Genomic DNA, 20,819 nt, shown 5'->3' on the forward strand with positions numbered 1-20,819 from the left:
CTACCCAAGGATGCCATTTATCAGGATGACGTGCTAATAACAGGGAAAACCAATTAGAGACCTTGGACATATTCCTTAGATGTTTCTCCCAGTCCGCCATATGCCTGAGAAGGGACAAATGTTTGTTCCAGGCACCCCAATGATGTACTTGGGTTACACAGTCAAGGAGACTGGGTTACACCCACTGGAAGAGGGCAATCAAAGGTGCCCCAGTTCTCACACCAGTATGGAGCTTAGGTCTTTCCCTCATCTTGGTGAATTATTACAGAAGGTCCATATGTAACCTGGTCTTCATCCCTTAGACCTGCTAGTGATAAAGTGTCAGCTTTGGAAATGGTCTCACAGCCAAGATGTAGCCTTTAGGGAAATGACGAAGCAGCTATCATTGTCTCAGGTCCCAAGTGAATCCCATGAAACAGCATCAGGAACGCCAATACCAGACACAAGACTCATAGAGTCATAGAGTTGTACAGCATGAAAACAGACCCTTCAGTTCAACTTGTCCATGCTGACTAGATATCCTAAATTAATCTAGTTCACTTTGTTAGTATTTGGCCCAGATCCCTCTAAATGCTTTCCATTCATGTACCCATCCAGGTGCCTTTTAAATGCTGTAATTGTACCAGCTTCCATCACATCCTCTGGCAGCTCATTCCGTACACGTACTACCCTGTGTGAAAACGTTGCCCCTTAGGTCTGTTTTATATCTTTCCGCTCTCACCCTAAACCTATGCCCTCTAGTTCTGGACTCCCTCATACCAGGGAAATGACCTTGTCTATTTACCCTATCCATGCCCCTCATGCATTTATAAATCTCTATAAAGTCTCCCCTCAGCCTCTGATGTTCCAGGGAAAAATAGCCCCAGCCTGTTCAGCCTCTCCCTACAACTCAACCCTCCAACCCTGACAACAGCCTTGTAAATCTTTTCCGAACCTTTTCAAGTTTAACAACCTTCCCTCTCCCCTCCATGTTTTTGATGAAGGGCTTTCTTATAGGGAGACCAGAATTGCATACAATATTCCAACAGTGGCCTAACCAATGTTCTGTACAGCCACAAATTGACCTCCCAACTCCTATTCTCAATGCAGTGACCAATAAAGGCAAGTATACCAAATGTTTTCTTCACTATCCTGTAACCCTTGATTCCACTTTCAATGAGTTATGAACCTGCACTCCAAGGTCTCTTTGTTCAGCACAATTTCTCTATGCAAGAGACACAGTTTACTTCAGGAGTGAGGTTGGGTGCTGAAACCATGGAAATGTCCCTATATGGGGAAGAGGCAAGGTCCACCCAAGGTGTGCTTGTTCAGGGAGGAGAGACAGCCCTGAACAAGCACATGGATCACATGGAAGCAGCAACTGGGGCAGAAGCAAAACATACCCGGCTCCTCAGAACAACTTGAAAGTCTGTCACAACCTATGGGTGCTCCCCCGCCATCTAGTGTCAAAGAAACCTTGGAGTTTGAGATGAACACAGTGGATGCCACAGCCTCGAAGCCTGAAGAAGCAGATGCATTTCTTCCGAGATACTCCGGGTGCAAGAGGTGCGCTACGGTCTCCGGTACATGCTACAAGTATCCAGGGCTGAGTCAGAGGAACTGGGCCTGCTGTGAAAATGCCTGAGGAGACACTATAAATAAAAGAACAGGCCTATGTTCTAAGAGGGAGGGATGTAGTGATTGTAAGGTCAGTTAGGTGGCCCTCATAGACTATGAGTTCCCTGATTGGGGCTGTTAACCTGATCTAATCAGGGAGTCCTGGCTGACAGATATAAACAGGAATGTTCACTCTGTGAGAGCTGGCTCTGTGGAAGCCATTCCAGTGTAAATCAAGGGTGACTTCGTGACGGGATACTGGCTTCTATGGAGTTATTTCAGTCATCACACATTCTTCTATGTTCCAATGAGTGCAAGCCCAAACCACTCCACCTCTCCTCACACAAAACTTCCTTCCTATCCAAGAGCAGTCCAGTGGACCTTCTCTGGAACTGTCTCCAATGCCAGTATATCCTTGCTTAGATACCCGGACCAACACTGTTCATGATATTCCAGCTAGTGATAGGCATAGATTTAGCAAAATCTCCCTATTTTTGTGCTCCATTCTCTTTGAGTTAAATTCAAAGGAGGGGAGAGGGGGTTTAACTCCGAGATATACATGAGCAACACCTGCAGGAAATGGAATAGTGCTTTGGATGGACTACTACAGCTTTTTCAAAAACATCACAAGATGCTTTGAACCACGTGTACCAGCTCCCTGTCGTCATTAGTGTGTGAGTCAGAAGGTAGCTGGAACATGAGCAGGATCGTGGCCAACTGCAACCAAGTGATTGAAGTTTTGAGAAACATTATCACAAATAGTCTCGGGCACTAAGCCATATATACCCACACTGATTCAATATTCGCAAGCATTCTGGAGGTGAAAGATGGAAGTCTACTGTGTGACTCAAGCTAGTGCAATTCTGGTCTCCTTCCTATTGGAAAGATGTTGTGAAACTTGAAGGGGTTCAGAAAAGATTTACAAGGATGTTGCCAGAGTTGGAGGATCTGAGCTACAGGGAGAGGCTGAACAGGCTGGGGCTGTTTTCCCTGGAACATCGGAGGCTGAGGGGTGACCTTATAGAGGTGTACAAAATCATGAGGGGCATGGATAGGATAAATAGGCAAAGTCTTTTCCCTGGGGTCGGGGAGTCCGAGAACTAGAGGGCATAGGTTTAGGGTGAGAGGGGAAAGATATAAAAGAGACCAAAGGGGCAACTTTTTCACGCAGAGGGTGGTACGTGTATGGAATGAGCTGCCAGAGGATGTGGTGAAGGCTGGTATAATTGCAACATTTAAGAGGCATTTGGATGGGTATATGAATAGGAAGGGTTTGGAGGGATATGGGCCGGGTGCTGGCAGGTGGGACTAGATTGGGTTGGGATACCTGGTCGGCATGGATGGGTTGGACCGAAGGGTCTGTTTCCGTGCCGTACATCTCTATGACTATGACTCTATGACCTAATCCTCTTCACTCAGAGAATGTGAGGACTGCAGATGCTGGAGAGTCCGAGTCAAAAAGGGTGGTGCTGGAAAAGCACAGCAGGTCAGGCAGCATCCAAGGAGCAGGAGAGGCAATGTTTCGGGTATAAGCCCTTAATTGGGAATGTAGAGGGGGAGGGAGAAGAGTGATAAATAGAGGGTGAGGGTGGAGCTGGGGGGAAGATAGGTGGGAAGGTGATAAGTAGATACAGGTGGGGGGGTAATTGTATTAGTTTGTTGGGGAGGTGGAGTGGGTAGGTAGGAAGGAAGATGTCTAGATTAGAGTGGTGCTGGAAAAACATGGCAGGTCAGTCGGCATCCGAGGAGCAGGAAAATCGACGTTTCAGGCAAAAGATTTCCTGATGAAGGGCTTTTGCCCGAAATGTTGATTTTCCTGCTCCTCGGATGCTGACTGACCTGCTGTGTTTTTCCAGCACCACTCTGATCTTGACTCTAACCTCCGCCTGCAGTACCCACTCCACCAGGAAGGAAAATGGACAGACAGCACAAGTCAAGAGGATAGTGCCAGGTTGAAGGTTTGGATCTGGGATGAAATTTGGGGGGGGGGTGGTGGAGGGGAGATTTGGAAACTAGTGAAACCCCACCATCCTGTGGCCAACCACTCCCCTAAGGATATGCAAGTCCTGGGCCTCGTCCACCACCAAATCTAAATCACCTGCCAACTTGGAGGAAGGATGCCTTATTTTCCTCACTGGGACCCTTCGACCACACTGCATCAACATTGAGTTCACTAGTTTCCAAATCTCCCCTCCCCCTACATCATCCCAGATCCAACTCTCCATCTCAGCACTGTCCTCTTGACCTGTCCCACCTGTCCATCTTCCTTCCCACTGATCCCCTCTAGCCTCCGCACCAACCTATCACAATTAACCCCCACCTGCATCCACCTATCGCCTTCCCACTTACCTTCACACAGCCCCACCCTCACCTTCTCTATCCATCTCACTCCCCTTCCACCTCCACATTCCTGATGAATGGCTTATGCCTGAAATATCAACTCTCCTGCTGCTCGGATGCTGCCCTGACCTGCTGTGCTTTTCCAGCACCACACTTCCTGACTCTGATCTCCAGCACTGCCCTACCTGTCCATTTTCCTTCCCACTCATCCGCTCCGCCCTTGGCTCTGACCTACATCACCATCACCTGTATCTCCCGATTGCCTTCCCGGCTACCTTCCCCACCCCCCCAGCCCCATTCCCCCTCCTATTTATCTCTCAGCCCCCTATCCCTACCCACCAAATTCTTGATGAAAGGCTTATGCCTGGAACATTGATTCTCCTGCTCCTCAGACACTGCCTGACCTGCTGGGTTTTCCAGTTCAACACTTTCCGACCCTGTAGGAGGCGGATGGACTTTGGGGAGTCTCTCTTATTGGAGATACTAATTGCCTGGCATTTGTGTGGCACCAATTTTACTTGCCACTCGCTAGCCCAAGCCTGGAAATGGTCCAGATCTGGTTCATTGGAGCAGGGACTGCTTCAGTATCTGAGGAGGCGTGAATGGTGCTGAACATTGTGCAGTCGTTGGTGAACATCCCCACTTCTGACCTTATGATGGAGGGAAGGTCATTGATGAAGCAGTTGAAGATGGTTGGGCCTAGGACACTGCCCTGAAGAACTCCTGCAGAGATGTCCTCTAGGTGGGATGTATTAAGAACAAAGTGATATTTTACCAAGGTGGTATATATTAATGAAAATGAGATGTTTCATTATGGGGGCAGCATAGTTTATTGAATTTATAATCAAGAGTAGGATTAAACATCTTGGGCCAAATACATAATTTGGAGCAGGCTGTATTATCAAAAGCAGCAACGATGTGGAAGTGTCAGTGTTGGACTAAGTTAAAAATCACACACCAGGTTATAGTCCAACAGATTTATTTGGAAGTACAAGCTTTCGGAGCGCTGCTCCTTCATTAGGTAGCTAGGATATAATCTTCGAGGAGAAAGTGAGGACTACAGATGCTGGAGAAGGGCTCATGCCCGAAACGTCGACTCTCCTGCTTCTTGGATGCTGCCTGACCTGCTGTGCTTTTCCAGCAACACATTTTCAGCTAGGATATAAGCCAGACATAATGCTAGTATATATTCAAAGGCAGGATCTGTTAATGTCAATGGAATGTAGTGCTGAGCTTAAGATACAACACCAAAGGGTAGATGGATCACCAAAGGCAGAAAATTTTCACATGTTTTATAGAGTTATAACATCATATAGTATGTAAACAGACTCTCATTCAACTCACCCATGTCAATCAGATCTCCTAAATTAAATTAGTCCCACTTGCCTGCCTTTGGCCCATATCCCTCTAAACCTTTCTTCTTCAGGTATCTGTCCAAATGTCTTTTAAATGTTGTAGATGCAATTATCTCCACCACTGGCAGCTTAATCCATACACACACCAACCTCTGTGTGAAAATCCCATACACACACCAACCTCAGTGTGAAAAAATTCCCTTTGAGGTCCCTTTTAAATCTTTCCCCTCTCACCTTAAATCTATGCCCTTTAATTTGGACTCCCTGCCCTTGGAAAAGACCCAGCTATTCACCCTATCCACGCTCCTCATGAGTTTAGAAACCTCTGTAAAGTCACCTCTCAGCCTCCTACACTCTAGTGAGACAAGTCCCAGTCCATCTATCCTCTCCCTGTCACGCTAACCCTCAAGGCTCAGTAACATGCTTGTAATCTTTTTCTGAACTCTTTCTGAACTCCAATAGTAGGGCAACCAGAATTGTATCGGAGAAAGTGAGGACTGCAGATGCTGGAGATCAGAGCTGAAAATCTGTTGCTGGAAAAGCGCAGCAGGTCAGGCAGCATCCAAGGAGCAGGAGAATCGACGTTTCGGGCATGAGCCCTTCTTCAGGAATGAGGAAAGTGTGTCCAGCAGGCTAAGATAAAAGGTAGGGAGGAGGGACCTGGGGGAGGGGCTTTGGAAATGCAATAAGTGGAAGGAGGTCAAGGTGAGGGTGACTGACCTCTCTGCCCCCACCCCCACCCCCACTCCGGCCTATCACCCTCACCTTGACCTCCTTGCACCTATCGCACTTCCAATGCCCCTCCCCTAAGTCCCTCCTCCCTACCTTTTATCTTCGCCTGCTTGGCACACCCTCCTCATTCCTGAAGAAGGGCTCACGCCCGAAATGTCGATTCTCCTGCTCCTTGGATGCTGCCTGACCTGCTGCGCTTTTCCAGCAACACATTTTCAACCAGAATTGTACCCAGTACTCCTCACCAATGCCTTGTCCAGCTTTAACATGATATTCTACCTCCTGTACTAAAGAAGGCAAGTGTGCCAAACGCTTTCTTCACCACCCTGTCTACTCTGACCCCTTTTTCAAGGAACTATAAACCTGCATCCCTAGACCTCTTTGTTTGACAACATTCCCCGGGACCCTGTCTTACCAGCATCTCACATTTATCTAGATTAAACTCCATTTGCCACTTCTTAGCCTATTGGCCACACTGATCAAGATCTCATTGTACTCCGAGATAACCACCTTCATTGTCCACTATACTACCTATTTCGGTGCAATCCATAAATTTATTAACCATCTGTCCTATATTCTCATCCAAATTGTTTATATAAATGATGAACAACAGAGGACCCAACACCAATCCGTGCTGCCCACAGCTTGGTCACAGGCCTCTGGTCTGAACAACAACCCCCTACTATCTCCCTCTGTCTCCTACCATCAAGCTAATTTTGTATCCAATTGGCAAGTTCTCCCTGAATCCCATGTGATTGACCTTACTAACCAGGTAAAAAACAAGGACTGCAGATGCTGGAAACCAGAGACTAGGTTAGAGTGGTGCTGGAAAAGCACAGCAGGTCAGGCAGCATCAGAGGAGCAGGAAAATTGACGTTTCGGGCAAAAGCCCTTCATCAGGAATCGAGGCAGAGTGCCTGCAGAGTGGAGAGATAAACCAGTCTATCATGCAGAATCTTGTCAAAGGCCTTGTTAAAATCAATGCAGGGTGGAATATTTTACAACAGATGAGGTACAGTACAGAGGAATGTGTATATTACCAGAAGTAGTATATAATAAAGCCAATAGGATGTATGATCAAGAGTAGGCCATATTACCCCAGGGGGTATATTTCACTCAGGGACAGGATATAGAGGAGCTGGATGGGGAGGGAGATATTGGATTACTAACATTTTAGCCAAGGATATGTTACTGAGGTGAGTCAGAGTTCCCTAATATTAGGGGATTTATCATCAAATGCAAATGGTTTTGATTTTCCGATGTAAGGGAGCTGTTACCTGAACTCCTCTTTCCAAGTTTCTGAGGCCTGACTTCACTCAGAGTGTACAATAGATGGAGCTCTTCCTCATCAAGTCAAGCCCTCATCCTTGCCGAATGGTCTTTGATAACACCATCATAAACCAGCAGAGCTGCTGGCTAGCAGCTTCCCTGCAGACCTGTAAGTTATACACATGTATTGAACACCAGCAGTATTCACAAAGTGAACCAAACACATTGCTTAAGTTCTAAACTGAAATTATGGCAGAGCTACTGACTGCATTGTTCATTTTAAATATGGACCATACTATTTAAATTGTTAACCTATGCAAAGCAGATAATTAAATGATGCCACTAATATTAATGGCATTGTTACTGTATACTGACCATAACATAACATTATAAAGCATGCTGAACACATGGAAGCAATACAAGTTAACATTGTTATTAACCTAACTTTAAAATCAAGCTTTGGATTCAAGGAAGGAGTTGATTAATAAGCATTTGGGGAATGTTTGTTCAAATCCTAGGTTTATTTCACTTAATTTAGTTTAAAGAGGTAAGGAACATAGGTACAGGAATAGGCAATTCAGTCCCTTAAGCATGTTCCAAAATCAAAGAGATAATGACTGATCTGTGTCCTAACTCCATATACCTGCCTTTGGCCCATATTCCTTAATACCTTTGCTTAACAATTTTTTTAAAATCTAGTTTTAAAATTGACAACTGATCCAGCATCTACTCCTTTTAAGGAAGACAGTTCCAACCCTCTTTGTGTGTAGAGGTGTTTCCTAATATCTCCTGAATGGACTGGCCCTAATTCACAGATAATGTCCACTAGTTCTAGAAATCCCAATCAGTGGAGGTAGCTTCTCTGCATCTACCCTGTCTTCTCCTAGCTCCTCGTGCCCTGTTCCCTGTACTTTTTCCAGGATACAAGAGGTAACATCAGCTGGTGGAACTCAGAGCTTCATATATCGAACTGGAGCTGGTGTCCCTGTGCTGTGTTTGTGAGGGTCAGAGGTACATGGAGAGGGGATCTCTCAATGTGGTCACTGTGTAGCTACAGGTAATGAGGGAAGGAGCAGTCAGGGACTGCCACTTTGACCAGATGTGAGGGGACAAGACAGGAGTGGGGGGGGGGGAGGGTGGGAATGGGGAGACAGGGGTGGAGAGAGGAGGCAGGGCAGGAGTGGAGGAGGAAGGGCAGGAGTGTAGGAGAAAAGGCAGGAGTGTGGGAGAAAGGGCAGGAGTGTGGGAGAAAGGGCAGGAGTGAGGGAGGGCAGGAATGGGGAGGAAGGGTAGGAATGGGGAGGAAGGGTAGGAGTGAGGGAGGGCAGGAATGGGGAGGAAGGGTAGGAATGGGGAGGAAGGGTAGGAGTGAGGGAAGAAGGGCAGGAGTGAGGGAGAAAGGGCAGGAGTGAGGGAGGATGGGCAGGAATGGGGAGGAAGGGTAGGAATGGGGAGAAAGAGCAGGAGCGATGGACAAAGGGCAGGAGTGAGGGAGGAAGGGTAGGAGTGAGGGAGGAAGAGCAGGAGTGAGGGAGGAAGGGAAGGAGTGAGGAAGGAAGGGCAGGAATGGGGAGGAAGGGTAGGAATGGGGAGGAAGGACAGGAATGAGGTGAGGCAGGGGTGAGGTAGGAAGAGCAGGAGTGAGGGAGGAAGGACAGGAGTGAGGGAGGAAGGGAAGGAGTGAGGGAGGAAGAGCAGGAGTGAGGGAGGAAGGGAAGGAGTGAGGAAGGAAGGGCAGGAATGGGGAGGAAGGGTAGGAATGGGGAGGAAGGACAGGAATGAGGTGAGGCAGGGGTGAGGTAGGAAGAGCAGGAGTGAGGGAGGGAGGACAGGAGTGAGGGAGGAAGGGCGGGAATGGGGAAGGACAGGAATGGGAGAGGAAATGGGGAAGGACGAGAGTGTAGTCCTTCCTTCCCATCAGTGTAGTTGGTTCCTCTTTTTCTGATTCCTTTCCCTGAAGGGACCAGAAAGACAAAGACCTAGTTTGATTACCTGGAGGGTGGGGAGATGATGAAAAACCATTCTTCGTCTGGCTGTGCTCCCTGGGATCTTCATCATAGGCCACCATTTTGGGGGCAGGTGTTACTCACCGAGTTGCCCATTTTAAGCCTTTATTTCAACTTTAAAAAGTCCAGCTCCTTCACTGAACGTGACATGGCTGTGAGTCCTGTGTTGCTGGTTGTACAGAAGTCTAGAGTTTGCAGAAACACCCCCTCTTTATCAAAAGGAGATGGTTAATGGACCTTCAGAATCTGCTCCTTTATTCAAAGTTGCAATCTAAACTGGGAACAAAGACGCGAGAGGCTGGGTGAGAGATTCCTTCCTGAGGCTTACTCTGAAAAGAATGGAATGGATGTCATTTGAACCCAGAGAAAATCGTGAGATGGGTTCTGGGTGAGGTAAATCTCATCTCAATATATTGTCGTTTTCCCATCACCTTTTCAGGGCCTTTTGCCACAATAACACCCATTTCATCTCCTCGAATGTTAACTGCCACTATTGAGTTCAGACTTTATAAAGTAGGAGATTCCTTTATAGTTAGAACATCTTGACTTCATTACTGGCATTTTTCGCTGCAGTTTATTCTGAAATCTGTTTTAGTGAAATAGATTGAAATATGCGTTTATAAATAGTGTTGCGAGAACACTGGGACTTTTAATGAGGCATTGTTCAGCCTCAGTACGAGAGAGTGCAGATCTTAATTGACAATTAAAATTAAAATGTACCGTGGAGCTGTCCTTTTAACAGCTGGCCCTTTTCTGTGTGTTTTATTATAATTACACATGAGCAAATGTCATTTGTTGTCACCTGCAGCGAGTCAGTGGAGAGACTGTTATATAATAACAGAATGATGCCGAGAAGGTGGTGGGAAAATGATCCTGGGAAGGAAGTGTGATACCTGCAGGAAACACACGCAGTAGCAAGGCTTGAATGCAGACCTTTGACAGGCAAATATTCTCAAGATCTGCTCTTTCAATGTTCATTCTCACTCATCGAGAGCACCAAATGTGAAATGAACTGCACTCTTCATCATGGGTGTGGCTCGGTGGCTCAACGGTTAGATACTGCTGCCTCACTGCGCCAGAGATCTGGGTTGAATTCCACCCTCAAGTGACTGTCTTGGTGGAGTTTGCATGTCCTCCCTGTGTCTGTGTGGGTTCTCTCCCACAGTGCAAAGATGTGCAGGTTAGGTGGATGGGCCATGCGGAGTTGCCATACTGTCCAGGGAGGTGCAGGCTAGATGCATTAACCATGGGAAATGCAGGGTTACATGGAGATGGCAGGGCGTTTGAGTCTGGGTGGAGAGTCAGTGTGGACTTGATCGGCTGAATGTCCTCCTTTCACGGTGTAGGGATTCTATGATTTAACATGGACATCTTTCTGAAACGTGCTCAGAAGCCTCACCTGCCTCAGGTTTTGTATATCAACCTCTCTTAATGCAGTCCATAAATCAAACTGTGTTCTTTTATTTTCTGTATGTTTCACCTTGCTGTAGTGTCTTGGAGACATGAGGAATATCATTCTGCTATGAGATTGAGTAAGTGAAGATTCGCTTTGCTTATTCTTCTGTGGATTGTGGGCATGGCCAGCATTTATTGCCTGTCCCTAGTTGCCCTGGGAGCAATTAGGAAGATAGTTCCAGCATTTTGACCCAGCAACAATGCAGGAATGGTGATATGTTCCGATGTCAGGATGGTGAATGGAATCGAGAAGGTAGTGGTACTCTCGGTATCCATTGACCTTGTTGTTCTTGGTGGTATATATAATATCAGAGAATGTGATCTTGCAATACAGATTCCTGGGGGATCCTGATCTCCTCTTCACCTATTTTCCTTCATCTTGTGGCATTGATTCAAGGCACGTGGCAGAAACCTAGGGGGAGATGATGACCCAGTACACCATTACTGGACTATAATTCAGAGACTCAGCTAATACTCGGGGGACCTGGGTTCAAATCTCACGACAGTAGATGGTGGGATTTGAACCTATAATTAATCATTGCCGAGAACCATTGTCAGGAGAAACCCATCTGTTTCATTAGCTATCCTTCAGGGAAGGAAACTTCCATCCTGACCTGGACTAGCCCACATGTGACTCCAGACCCACAATAATGTGATTAACTCTTAACTTTTCTCTGATGAGGACAATAGATACAGCCTGTGAATGAACAAAAAAGAAATCCAAGCCAACAATCCTACCTCATGTGCCAGAACATCATGGAATGGCTGCTACACAGTGAGATTTATGTTTTGAGGATAAGCCCTTGCCCATTTCAGGGAGATGCATCAACTCCCAAGGGACTTTTGAAAGATGGGCAATGGGTTCTTCGGCATGGCTTGGGAAACATTTTCTCTAATGCATTTGCAAATTTGGATTGAGTAGCGATTTTTTTTCTTGCTGTTTGTGGCATTTCACTCTGCACAAACAGGCCAACATTGTACAAGATCTGCACTTGTCTCTGTGAGCCCTCTGGGAGGTCCTGGGGACAGGAGACCATGTAAATGGAAGGCCCGATCATCTTCATGTAGAAGGTGGTTGTAGAAAAACATCGAGGACTCAAGAAAGGCAACTGAAACTAGTAAAGAAAAAAATAACAGCTAACAAGGATTATGGCTGTGTTTGCTGATGTAACAGTATCAAAAGGAAATGTGCAGGCAGGCAGTCAGAACATGAGACAATCAGGGACGAGAAGTGGAAACGACACAAACTATTCATATAAATCAATGAGGACATGAAAGCAATAAATAGAACAGAGGACATAAATAACTGCATGAATAGCTATAGCAGACATGTGTGAAATGAGATGTGGATTGGTCAGTGAAATTCTCTGTGGTCAGGGTGAAAGAACTAATTTGTATTTATATAATGCTGACCGACAATGGCTTTCAGTTCATCCATGCATCCAGTTTAAAATTCTCACTCCTGGGATAAGATCCCTTCATGGCTTTCCCCTGATGATCAGACTCCTCTCGCCCTAACATTCCTCTGATCTCTCTGATGGCTCTCAGTCTCCTCCCACCTTTTGCCTTAGTAGCTGGACCCCACAACTCTTCAGGTCTAGTCCTCTGCAATTCCCTCCTTAATTGTTTTGCTGTTCCACCCCCTTCACCCTTTAAAAGCCTGCCATTAGTGAGTTGGAGTAGACATCGACGAACACTAAAATGCAGATCTGCAAAAGATCTGAAATTGAATGAACTTCTGGGCTCATTATTTGTGGGATGTGGGTGTTGCTAGCTAGCCAACATTTATTACCTGTCCCTAGTTGCACTTAAGAAAGTGGTGGTGAGCTGCCTTCTTGAACCGTTGAAGTCCACCTGCTGTGGATTGACCCACAATCCAACGAGGGAGAGAATTCCAGGATTTTGACCCAGCGACAGTGAACGAACAGCTATATATTGCCAAGTCAGGATAAAGGCTGGCTTGGTGGGGAATTGCAGATGGTGGAGTTCTCATGTATCTGCTGCCCTTCTCCTTCTAGACAGAAGTGGTCGTGGGGTTGGAAGGTTCTGTCTGAGGATCTTTAGTGCATCTTGTAGATAATAGATTGACCAGAGTGTTGGAGAATGGGGAGGAGTTGGTGTGAGCTGGAAAGAATTTTCCTCGATTTTCTCCTCAAGTTATCCCGGGTTTTCAACTAACCCAGGGATCTCTGAGTTTTGGGCAGGAGTTTGGGAGTGCATCATTGCGTGACACAACGTAACATCCTTGTGTGGGCAAGGCTGGATGAACGAGAGGCTCCTGACAGTCAATGTTCAACCCTGACTTTGTAACTAAGCCTGCCGACGAGGGCGGTGCTATTGTTATCTGTTGTATTGACCTATACATTGCAGAGACTGAGCATTCATGCTCAGATACCTTCTCCTATTTCCCCTTGAACCATTACTCCATTTTTGGAACATCAAACTAGCATGTCTATGATGGTCATTAAGCTTGACTTACTTGAGGATCCCCCGCCAAAAACCTCCAAGCTCATCCTCTCCCAACCCCACAAAACTCACTTCTACTTCAGTCCCAAAATCCATTAACAAGACTGCCCAGGCAGACCCATTGTTTAGGTCTACTCCTGCCCCACAAAACTCATCCCTTCCTATCTCAAGTCATTTTTTTTCTTCCTTTGTCCATTCCCTTCCTACTTATATCCACGAGTCTTTTAATGCAATCCCTTTACACGTCCATCCCCCACCAGGACAGTCTCATGGCCCACTGCGTCTCCCTTGAAAAAAGGCCTGAATTGTTGCCATCCATCACCACTTCCTCCCCCTAGCTGAGCTCATTCACACCCTGAACAACTTCTCCTTGAACTCCTCCCATTTTCTGGTGGGGTGGCCGTGTGTAACCCGCACGGGTCCCAGTTATGTCTTCGTGAGATACATGGAACGTTCCTTGTTCCAGTCCTATTCTGGCCCCTATCCACAACTCTCTCTATGGTACATCAATAACACCATTGGTGCTGCTCCCCTCTCTCATTCAGAATTGGAAAAGTTATCAATTTCATTTCCAATTTCCACCCCACTCTCACCATCACTCATACATCTCTGACTCCTCCCTTCTCTTCTGCGTCATTTCTGTTTCTATTTCGACGGATAGGCTGGCCATCAATATCCATTACAAACCATTACAAAGGGGTGGGGGAGGTCTCCCACCTTCTTCCTCAACCAAGGATTCCTCAGCACTGTAGTTGACAGGACACCCAGCCATGCCTGACCCATCTCCTAAACGTTGGCTTCATCCTCCCACAACAATGATAGCATCCATCACAACAACTAACATTCCACCAGCATCCACAGCCAGAGGGTCATCAGCTACCATTTCTCCCACCTTCAGGATGCCACAACCAGACACATATTTTCCTCCCTTCCCTTGTCAGCCTTCCAGAGACTATTCCCTCCAGGTCACCCTGCTCTGTGTCTCCTCCTTTCCCAACACCTCCCCATGCAATCACCTTCTCTCTACTTAGTATCAAAGGCCCCAAACACACCTTCCAGGTGAAGCAGTGCTTTATCTGCACTTCACTCAATCTAGTCTAATGTATTCACTGTTCAGAATGCAGTCTCCTCTCCAGTGGGGAAATGAAATGCAGACTCGGTGACTGCTTTAAAGAACACCAATGCTCTGACAGTAAAAATGACTGTGAGCTTCCAGTAGCCTGCCACTTCAACATACGACTGTGATTCCTGGCCAACGTTCCTGTCTCAGGCCTCACTGCAGTGCTCAGAGCATGCTGGAAGAATAGTATCTCACTTCCGGCTTGGGAACCCTGCAGCCTCTACGATTCAACATCAAGTTCAGTAACTTTAGAATCTGATTCAGTACTTCCATGTTTTTACCCACCCCCACATCCTGATTCTCTCATGACATGGGTTGCCTTCAGCACAACCCACCCATCTCTCACTATCACTTCTTCACCTTCCCTTCTGTCCTGGCCTCTACCAATAATTCCCACATCTGCCTAACCCTTTCATATCTCTGACCCTCTAAACTTTGTCTCCACCTATCCATGTGCCTCCCCATTCCACTTCCCAACCCATCTTCACCATCAATATCACTTTTTTCTAGACGCTCTCAGTTCTGAAGGAACATTGGACTCAAAACATTAACTCTTTCTTTTTCCTCAGATGCTGCCAGACCTGCTGAGTTTCTCTAGCGACTTCTGTTTTGTTTCAGATCTCCAGCATCTGTAGTTCTTTGTTCTATTTTATTACATTATATTGTTGTTGTAACTGTTAGCTTACAGCTTATAAAGAGTTAAACCTGAGAGGGTATACAAGCCATGCTTAATACTGATGAGAATGGCCCAAACCCAAGATATTCGAAGGGAAGAAACAGCCTCCTTGTCAATGCTCCAACTCTAGCAGACTCAGTGTCAGTAGAACGGGAGAACCCATATTTCAAATCCCAGAAATCATGTGCAAGACCATGAAATGGAATTATTGATGAAGTGCAAAAATAATTTAAAATCTCATTTTTAATTGTTAATGCCAAATATTTGAATTTATTTAAAAAATGAATAATGTTGCTCAAGTATTACAGTATTATAGATACATTGATAGAAGCTTCAATCTTCAATCAAGACTTTCTTTTAAATTTCAAGCTATTTGATTAACGATTATGTTTCTCTGGAGTTGCAGCAAGCCATCTGTACCTCATCGGTGGAAATGTACCAAGCAAAGTAGTTTGCGTGGTCCCAGTCAGGTCACTTCATCATTCCTTCCGTCTTTATTCCTCCTCCATTCTCCTGATATCAGTTTCTGTCACTTCATCCAGTTTCTTTGCCACATCAGAGCTCTGAGGAGAGACCCAGGGCCGGTCCCCGTTATCTTGTGCTTCCAGATCAAGTTCCTCGAAGGACGATCCACTCGCTACTGACTCACTTTTGTCACTCTTCTCGCTGTCCTCAGCTTCCTTGTTGCTCAAGGTGGTAGTGTCTGACTTTGCCATTGAGGTTTCCCTGCTCTCTGTGTAGGCCTCGTAAGTCACTGAGCTTTTTTCGCTGAATGAATCTACACCTGAAGTAATAAAGAGAAAAGACAGACATCATTCAACCCGAACTAACATTCTCTAGTACCTAAATAAAATGTCAGAAAGCCAGTCAGCTCTTGACACACATCAGACTGCTCAAGCTCAACAATTTTATCATTCATGCAAAAGGACATCTTAGGATGTTTTGAAGAAATTGGTGAATGAGAGGTAATGGTGGTATGGAAAGCTCGTACAGTGGTACAGCAGGTTATGAGGAGGGAAAACAGAATTTTGGTACTTATTACAAATTAAAAGTCTGCCTATCTCCTCCAGAAGGTTACTCAGTTTCCCAGCAGCTACTGCACTCTGGGGAGTGAATTCCACAGATTCACAACACTGTAGGAGAAGTAGTTCCATCTCATTTCTGTTCTAAACCTGATATCATTTATTGCTGAATCTTTACAAGTGAGACTGCATCCAGAGTATTGCATCCAGTTTTAGTCCCTTTACTCGAGGAAGGATGTAATTGCACTAGTGGCAGCTCAGAGAAAACTCAGTCAGTCAATTCCAGAGATTACCGATTTGTCCTATGAAGAGGGATTGAGTGGTTTAGGTCTGTACCCACTAGGGGTGAGAAGAATGAGAGGAGATCTAATTGAGGCATACATAATGTTAAAGGGGATTGACAAAGTAGACAAAGGCCTGATGTTTCCCCTTGTGGGGCAATCTGGAATGTGAGGTCCTAGTTTGAGGACAAATGGTAGCAGATTTAAAACAGAAATGAGGAGGAACTACTTCTCCTACAGGGTTGTGAATCGGTGCAATTCACTCCCCCAGAGTGTGGCGGATGCTGGGAAACCGAGTAACCTTCTGGAGGAGATAGGCAGATTTTTAATTAGTAATGGGTCGAAGAATTATGGAGAGTAGGCAGGAAGTTGAGTCGAGGCTGAGATGATATCAACCATGATCGTATTAAATGGTGGAGCAGGCTTGAGGGGTGGAATGACCTAGTCCTAAACAGAAATTATACAGCCAATCTGAAAACAGCCCAAAAATAACAGCACTAGAATTCATGAAGATCGATAGCTAAGCTCACCCATCAGAAGCTGTAATCAGTCACGCAGAAGGCCACAGCATGCAGGGAGTGGCAAGGACTGGGAGCTTTATTCACAGTACAAACTTGCAGAGGATTGACACAGGCTGTTCTCAAAGTAAATTCTGTGGCCTTCTGTGGGCAGCATGGTGGCACAGTGGTTAGCACTGCTGCCTCACAGCGCCAGGGACCTGGGTTCAATTCCCGCCTCAGGCGACTGACTGTGTGGAGTTTGCACGTTCTCCCCGTGTCTGCGTGGGTTTCCTCCGGGTGCTCCGGTTTCCTCCCACAGTCCAAAGATGTGCGGGTCAGGTGAATTGGCCATGCTAAATTGCCTGTAGTGTTAGGTAAGGGGTGTGTGTAGGGGTATGGGTGGGTTGCGCTTTGGCAGGTCGGTGTGGACTTGTTGGGCTGAAGGGCCTGTTTCCACACTGTAAGTAATCTAATCTAAATTGCTGCCACAAAGTTAACTATCCCAATGAGATCTCCCAGTTTGGTACAATGCAGTTTCAACTCGTGTGTGGGATTCACCTGCTATGACAATATTTGGTCCCAAAATGAGAAAATTGGAGACCCTCACACACACTTCCTGTCACGTAAATACCCAGAGTGATATAACCCAGACCCCAATGTACCCCCTTCCTCACCTCCAACTCCCTTTCCCAGCCTGAACCCAAACTGTCAGCATCGATCTACCCTTCCTTTCCCCAACCCAAGCTGCCACTTCTGGTTGAGGCCCTAATGTCACAAATGAATGAGCTAAACTCAGATTTGTTCATTAACCCAGATACAGACAGGCTGGTAGCTTTTCAGCTTGATGGGGCGGAGTAGGGGCTGTGCTCTGTTGATCAACAGCACTTGGTAGGTATGATTAAAGGGCTGGATACTAGACAGGAACTGCCCACAGGGTGTCATACTGCTGCAGTCCCCTCTCCCTGCAACACCCATGACATTAAATCCTTCTCCCTTCACATCCCTCTTATCTAGCTCATATGCATTCTTGCTCCTCAGATGCTGCCTGACCTGCTGTGCTTTTTCCAGTCACCGACCTATCACAACCATCTCCTATCTTCGTTCACCTATCGCCATCCCAACTACAACTCCCCCAGCCTCACCCCACCTCTCCCTATTTCTCAGCGCCCCCCCCTCCCCAGTCCTAATGAAGGGTTAAGCCCGAAATGTCAACTCTCTTGCTCCTCGGATGTTGTCTGACCTGGTGCTCTTTTTCCAGTGCTACACTTTATCAACTCGTACGTACCTTTAGTCAGTCTGCAATACTGGGAGTCTGCAGTGGGATTCTGTCCATTTAACTCAGTTCCTCACCACAGACTCTGCTTGGCTATTGTGTATTTCCAGTATTTTTGACTGTGTTTTGGTTTTAAAATCTAAGCATCCATAACATTGTTTTAAGTTCATCGAATGCAAAACACCACACTAATGTTCATATTCAGGAGAAATGACATAGACTGCAAATGTTAAGATTTATTGAGAAATATAGAGAGGTGAGATGTGGAGGGATCTGGAAATTTATTGTGAACATGGAGATGAAAAGTCATGATAGTGACACACATATCTTAAGATTTTTTTTTCCAACCAGCTTATTCAGGGATGTTACTTCAGCAATGTGGAGCAGGTGGAACTTGCATGTAGGCCTCCTGTCTCAGAGGTATTTACACTACCACTGTATTGTGGAAGGTCACCATTTTAAACAATGTTGTTTGGGACGCATTTGTTAAATTCGGAAGCTTGAATTGCAGCAGGTTATTAGAAATTGTTATGTCTGAGGCTAATTAAGGCCATTTGTTGCCTTACTCTATTCATTGTTCTTTTATTAAGAGAAAGAAAGTTTAAGATGTTCTCGTGTAACTATTGCTCTGCAGTTTACTTACATTCACATGGATAAGCTGCTTGTTTACTTTATTATAACAAGAACAAAGCATGTGTTAGGCAGAATGCAATAGGCATGACATCTCACTTCTATATCAAAGCACCTATAGTTTTACACCACATGAGTTTAACAGATACATAAAAAGTATTGGGCACCATGAGTCAACTCAGAATGTAAGGGTTATGAAATTCATTTGGAGGATTAATTAATGCCAATGAGACTGAGAGGGCATTAAAAGTAAGACATGAAACTTGTACAAGCCAGTGACTTTGGGATCTTGCTCAATTTTGAACAATAAAGTTAATTACTGTAAGTTTTCATTGATTCAACTGAAAATGCCACCCCTAGGATCTAGGTGTCTCTATCAAACTTAGAGTCATAGAGATGTACAGCACGGAAACAGACTCTTCGGTTCAACCCATCCATGCCGACCAGATATTCCAACCCAATTTAGTCCCACCTGCCAGCACCCGGCCCATATCCCTCCAAACCCTTCATATTCATATAGCCATCCAAATTCCTCTTAAATGTTGCAATTGTACCAGCCTCCACCACTTCTTCTGGCAGCTCATTCCATATACATACCACCCTCTGCCTAAAAACGTTGCCCCTTAAGTCTCTATTATATCTTTCCCCTCTCACCCTAAACCTATGCCCTCTAGTTCTGGACTCCCCGATCCCAGGGAAAAGACTTTGCCTATTTACCCTATCCATGCCTCTCATAATTTTGTAAACCTCTATAAGGTCACACCTCAGCCTTTGACGCTCCAGGGAAAATAGCCCCAGCCTATTCAGCCTCTCCCTATAGCTCAGATCCCTGAACCCTGGCAATAGCCTTGTAAATCTTTCCTGAAGCCTTTCAAGTTTCACAACATCTTTCCGATAGGAAGGAAACCAGAATTGTACGCAATATTCCAACAGTGGCCTAACCAATGTCCTGCACAGCCGCAACATGACCTCCCAACTCTTGTACTCAATACTCTGATCAATAAAGGAAAGCATACCAAATGCCTTCTTCACTATCCTACCTAGCTGTGACTCCACTTTCAAGGAGCTATGAACCTGCATTCCAAGGTCTCTTTGTTCAGCAACACTCCCTAGGGCCTTACCATTAAGTGTATAAATCCTGCTAAGATTTGCTTTCCAAAAATGCAGCACCTCACACTTATCTGAATTAAACTCCATCTACCACTTCTCAGCCCATTGGCCCATCTGATCAAAATCCTGTTGTAATCTGAGGTAACCCTCTTCGCTGTCCACTACACCTCCAATTTTGGTGTCATCTGCAAACTTACTAACTGTACCTCTTATGCTCGCATCCAATTCAGCCCTGTTCTGAAAGAAATTAAACTGGCATAGAGTTAATAATTAACAAATTAAATTTCGTGCTTTAGGAAACAAAATCAAATCTGCCATCTTGTTTGAAGTGTGTTGGCTTTACAGAAAGAAAGGACTTACATTCATACAGTGCCTTTTGGGACTTCAGGGCATCTCAAAGCACTTTACAATATATGCACATCAAAGAGTTTCAAACAGCAATGACATTAATAACCAGATAATCTATTTAAGATTATTGTTGGACAAATATTGGCCAGGTACCAGCAGAATTCCCCTGCTGTTCTTAGAACAGTATCATAGAATCTTTCACACCTTCCCAAGAGAACAGACAAGACCTTCATTAACTGCTCAGCTAAAAGACAGCACTTCCAACAGTGAGAATCTCCCTCAGCTCTGCACTGGAATGTCAGCCAAGATTTTGCAGTCAAGTCTGGAACATGGTTTGACTCCATGACATTGACTCAGAGACTTCAGAGCTATCACTGAGGCAATTGCCACTTCTACCCTCTCACTTTAATCTCTCTCCCTGTTCAAGTCAAAGCTTTTTACCTCATGGTTATTTTTCATCGCATCCTTTTTTTAAAAATACATTTTTTGTAAACTGCCCCCTTTTTGGTGATTTTTGTTCATCAGGCACCAGCTTTCAGTTTTTCTACAATTAAATTGGGAAATAACCAGCCAACACATTCGATCCTTCGATATATAGGAGTGTCAGGTGCACAGAAATCATCTGACAGAGTGCCCACTG

General features: G+C 45.5%; 1 protein-coding gene across 1 annotated transcript in view; it reads right to left on the reverse strand.

Annotated features, from left to right (window-relative positions):
* Nucleotides 1-15,255: 15,255 nt before the first annotated feature.
* LOC132822411 (testis-expressed protein 264 homolog) overlaps nucleotides 15,256-20,819 on the reverse strand; it is a 287,865-nt gene continuing 282,301 nt past the window's right edge. Inside the window, exon 4 of the mRNA XM_060835778.1 lies at nucleotides 15,256-15,799. Within this exon, the coding sequence (XP_060691761.1) occupies nucleotides 15,510-15,799 (290 nt within the window). The 3' untranslated portion in view covers nucleotides 15,256-15,509. The remainder of the gene's footprint in view (nucleotides 15,800-20,819) is intronic.

The sequence above is a fragment of the Hemiscyllium ocellatum genome, chromosome 14 (genome assembly GCF_020745735.1).
Source record: "Hemiscyllium ocellatum isolate sHemOce1 chromosome 14, sHemOce1.pat.X.cur, whole genome shotgun sequence".
NCBI classification, from domain to species: Eukaryota; Metazoa; Chordata; class Chondrichthyes; order Orectolobiformes; family Hemiscylliidae; genus Hemiscyllium; species Hemiscyllium ocellatum.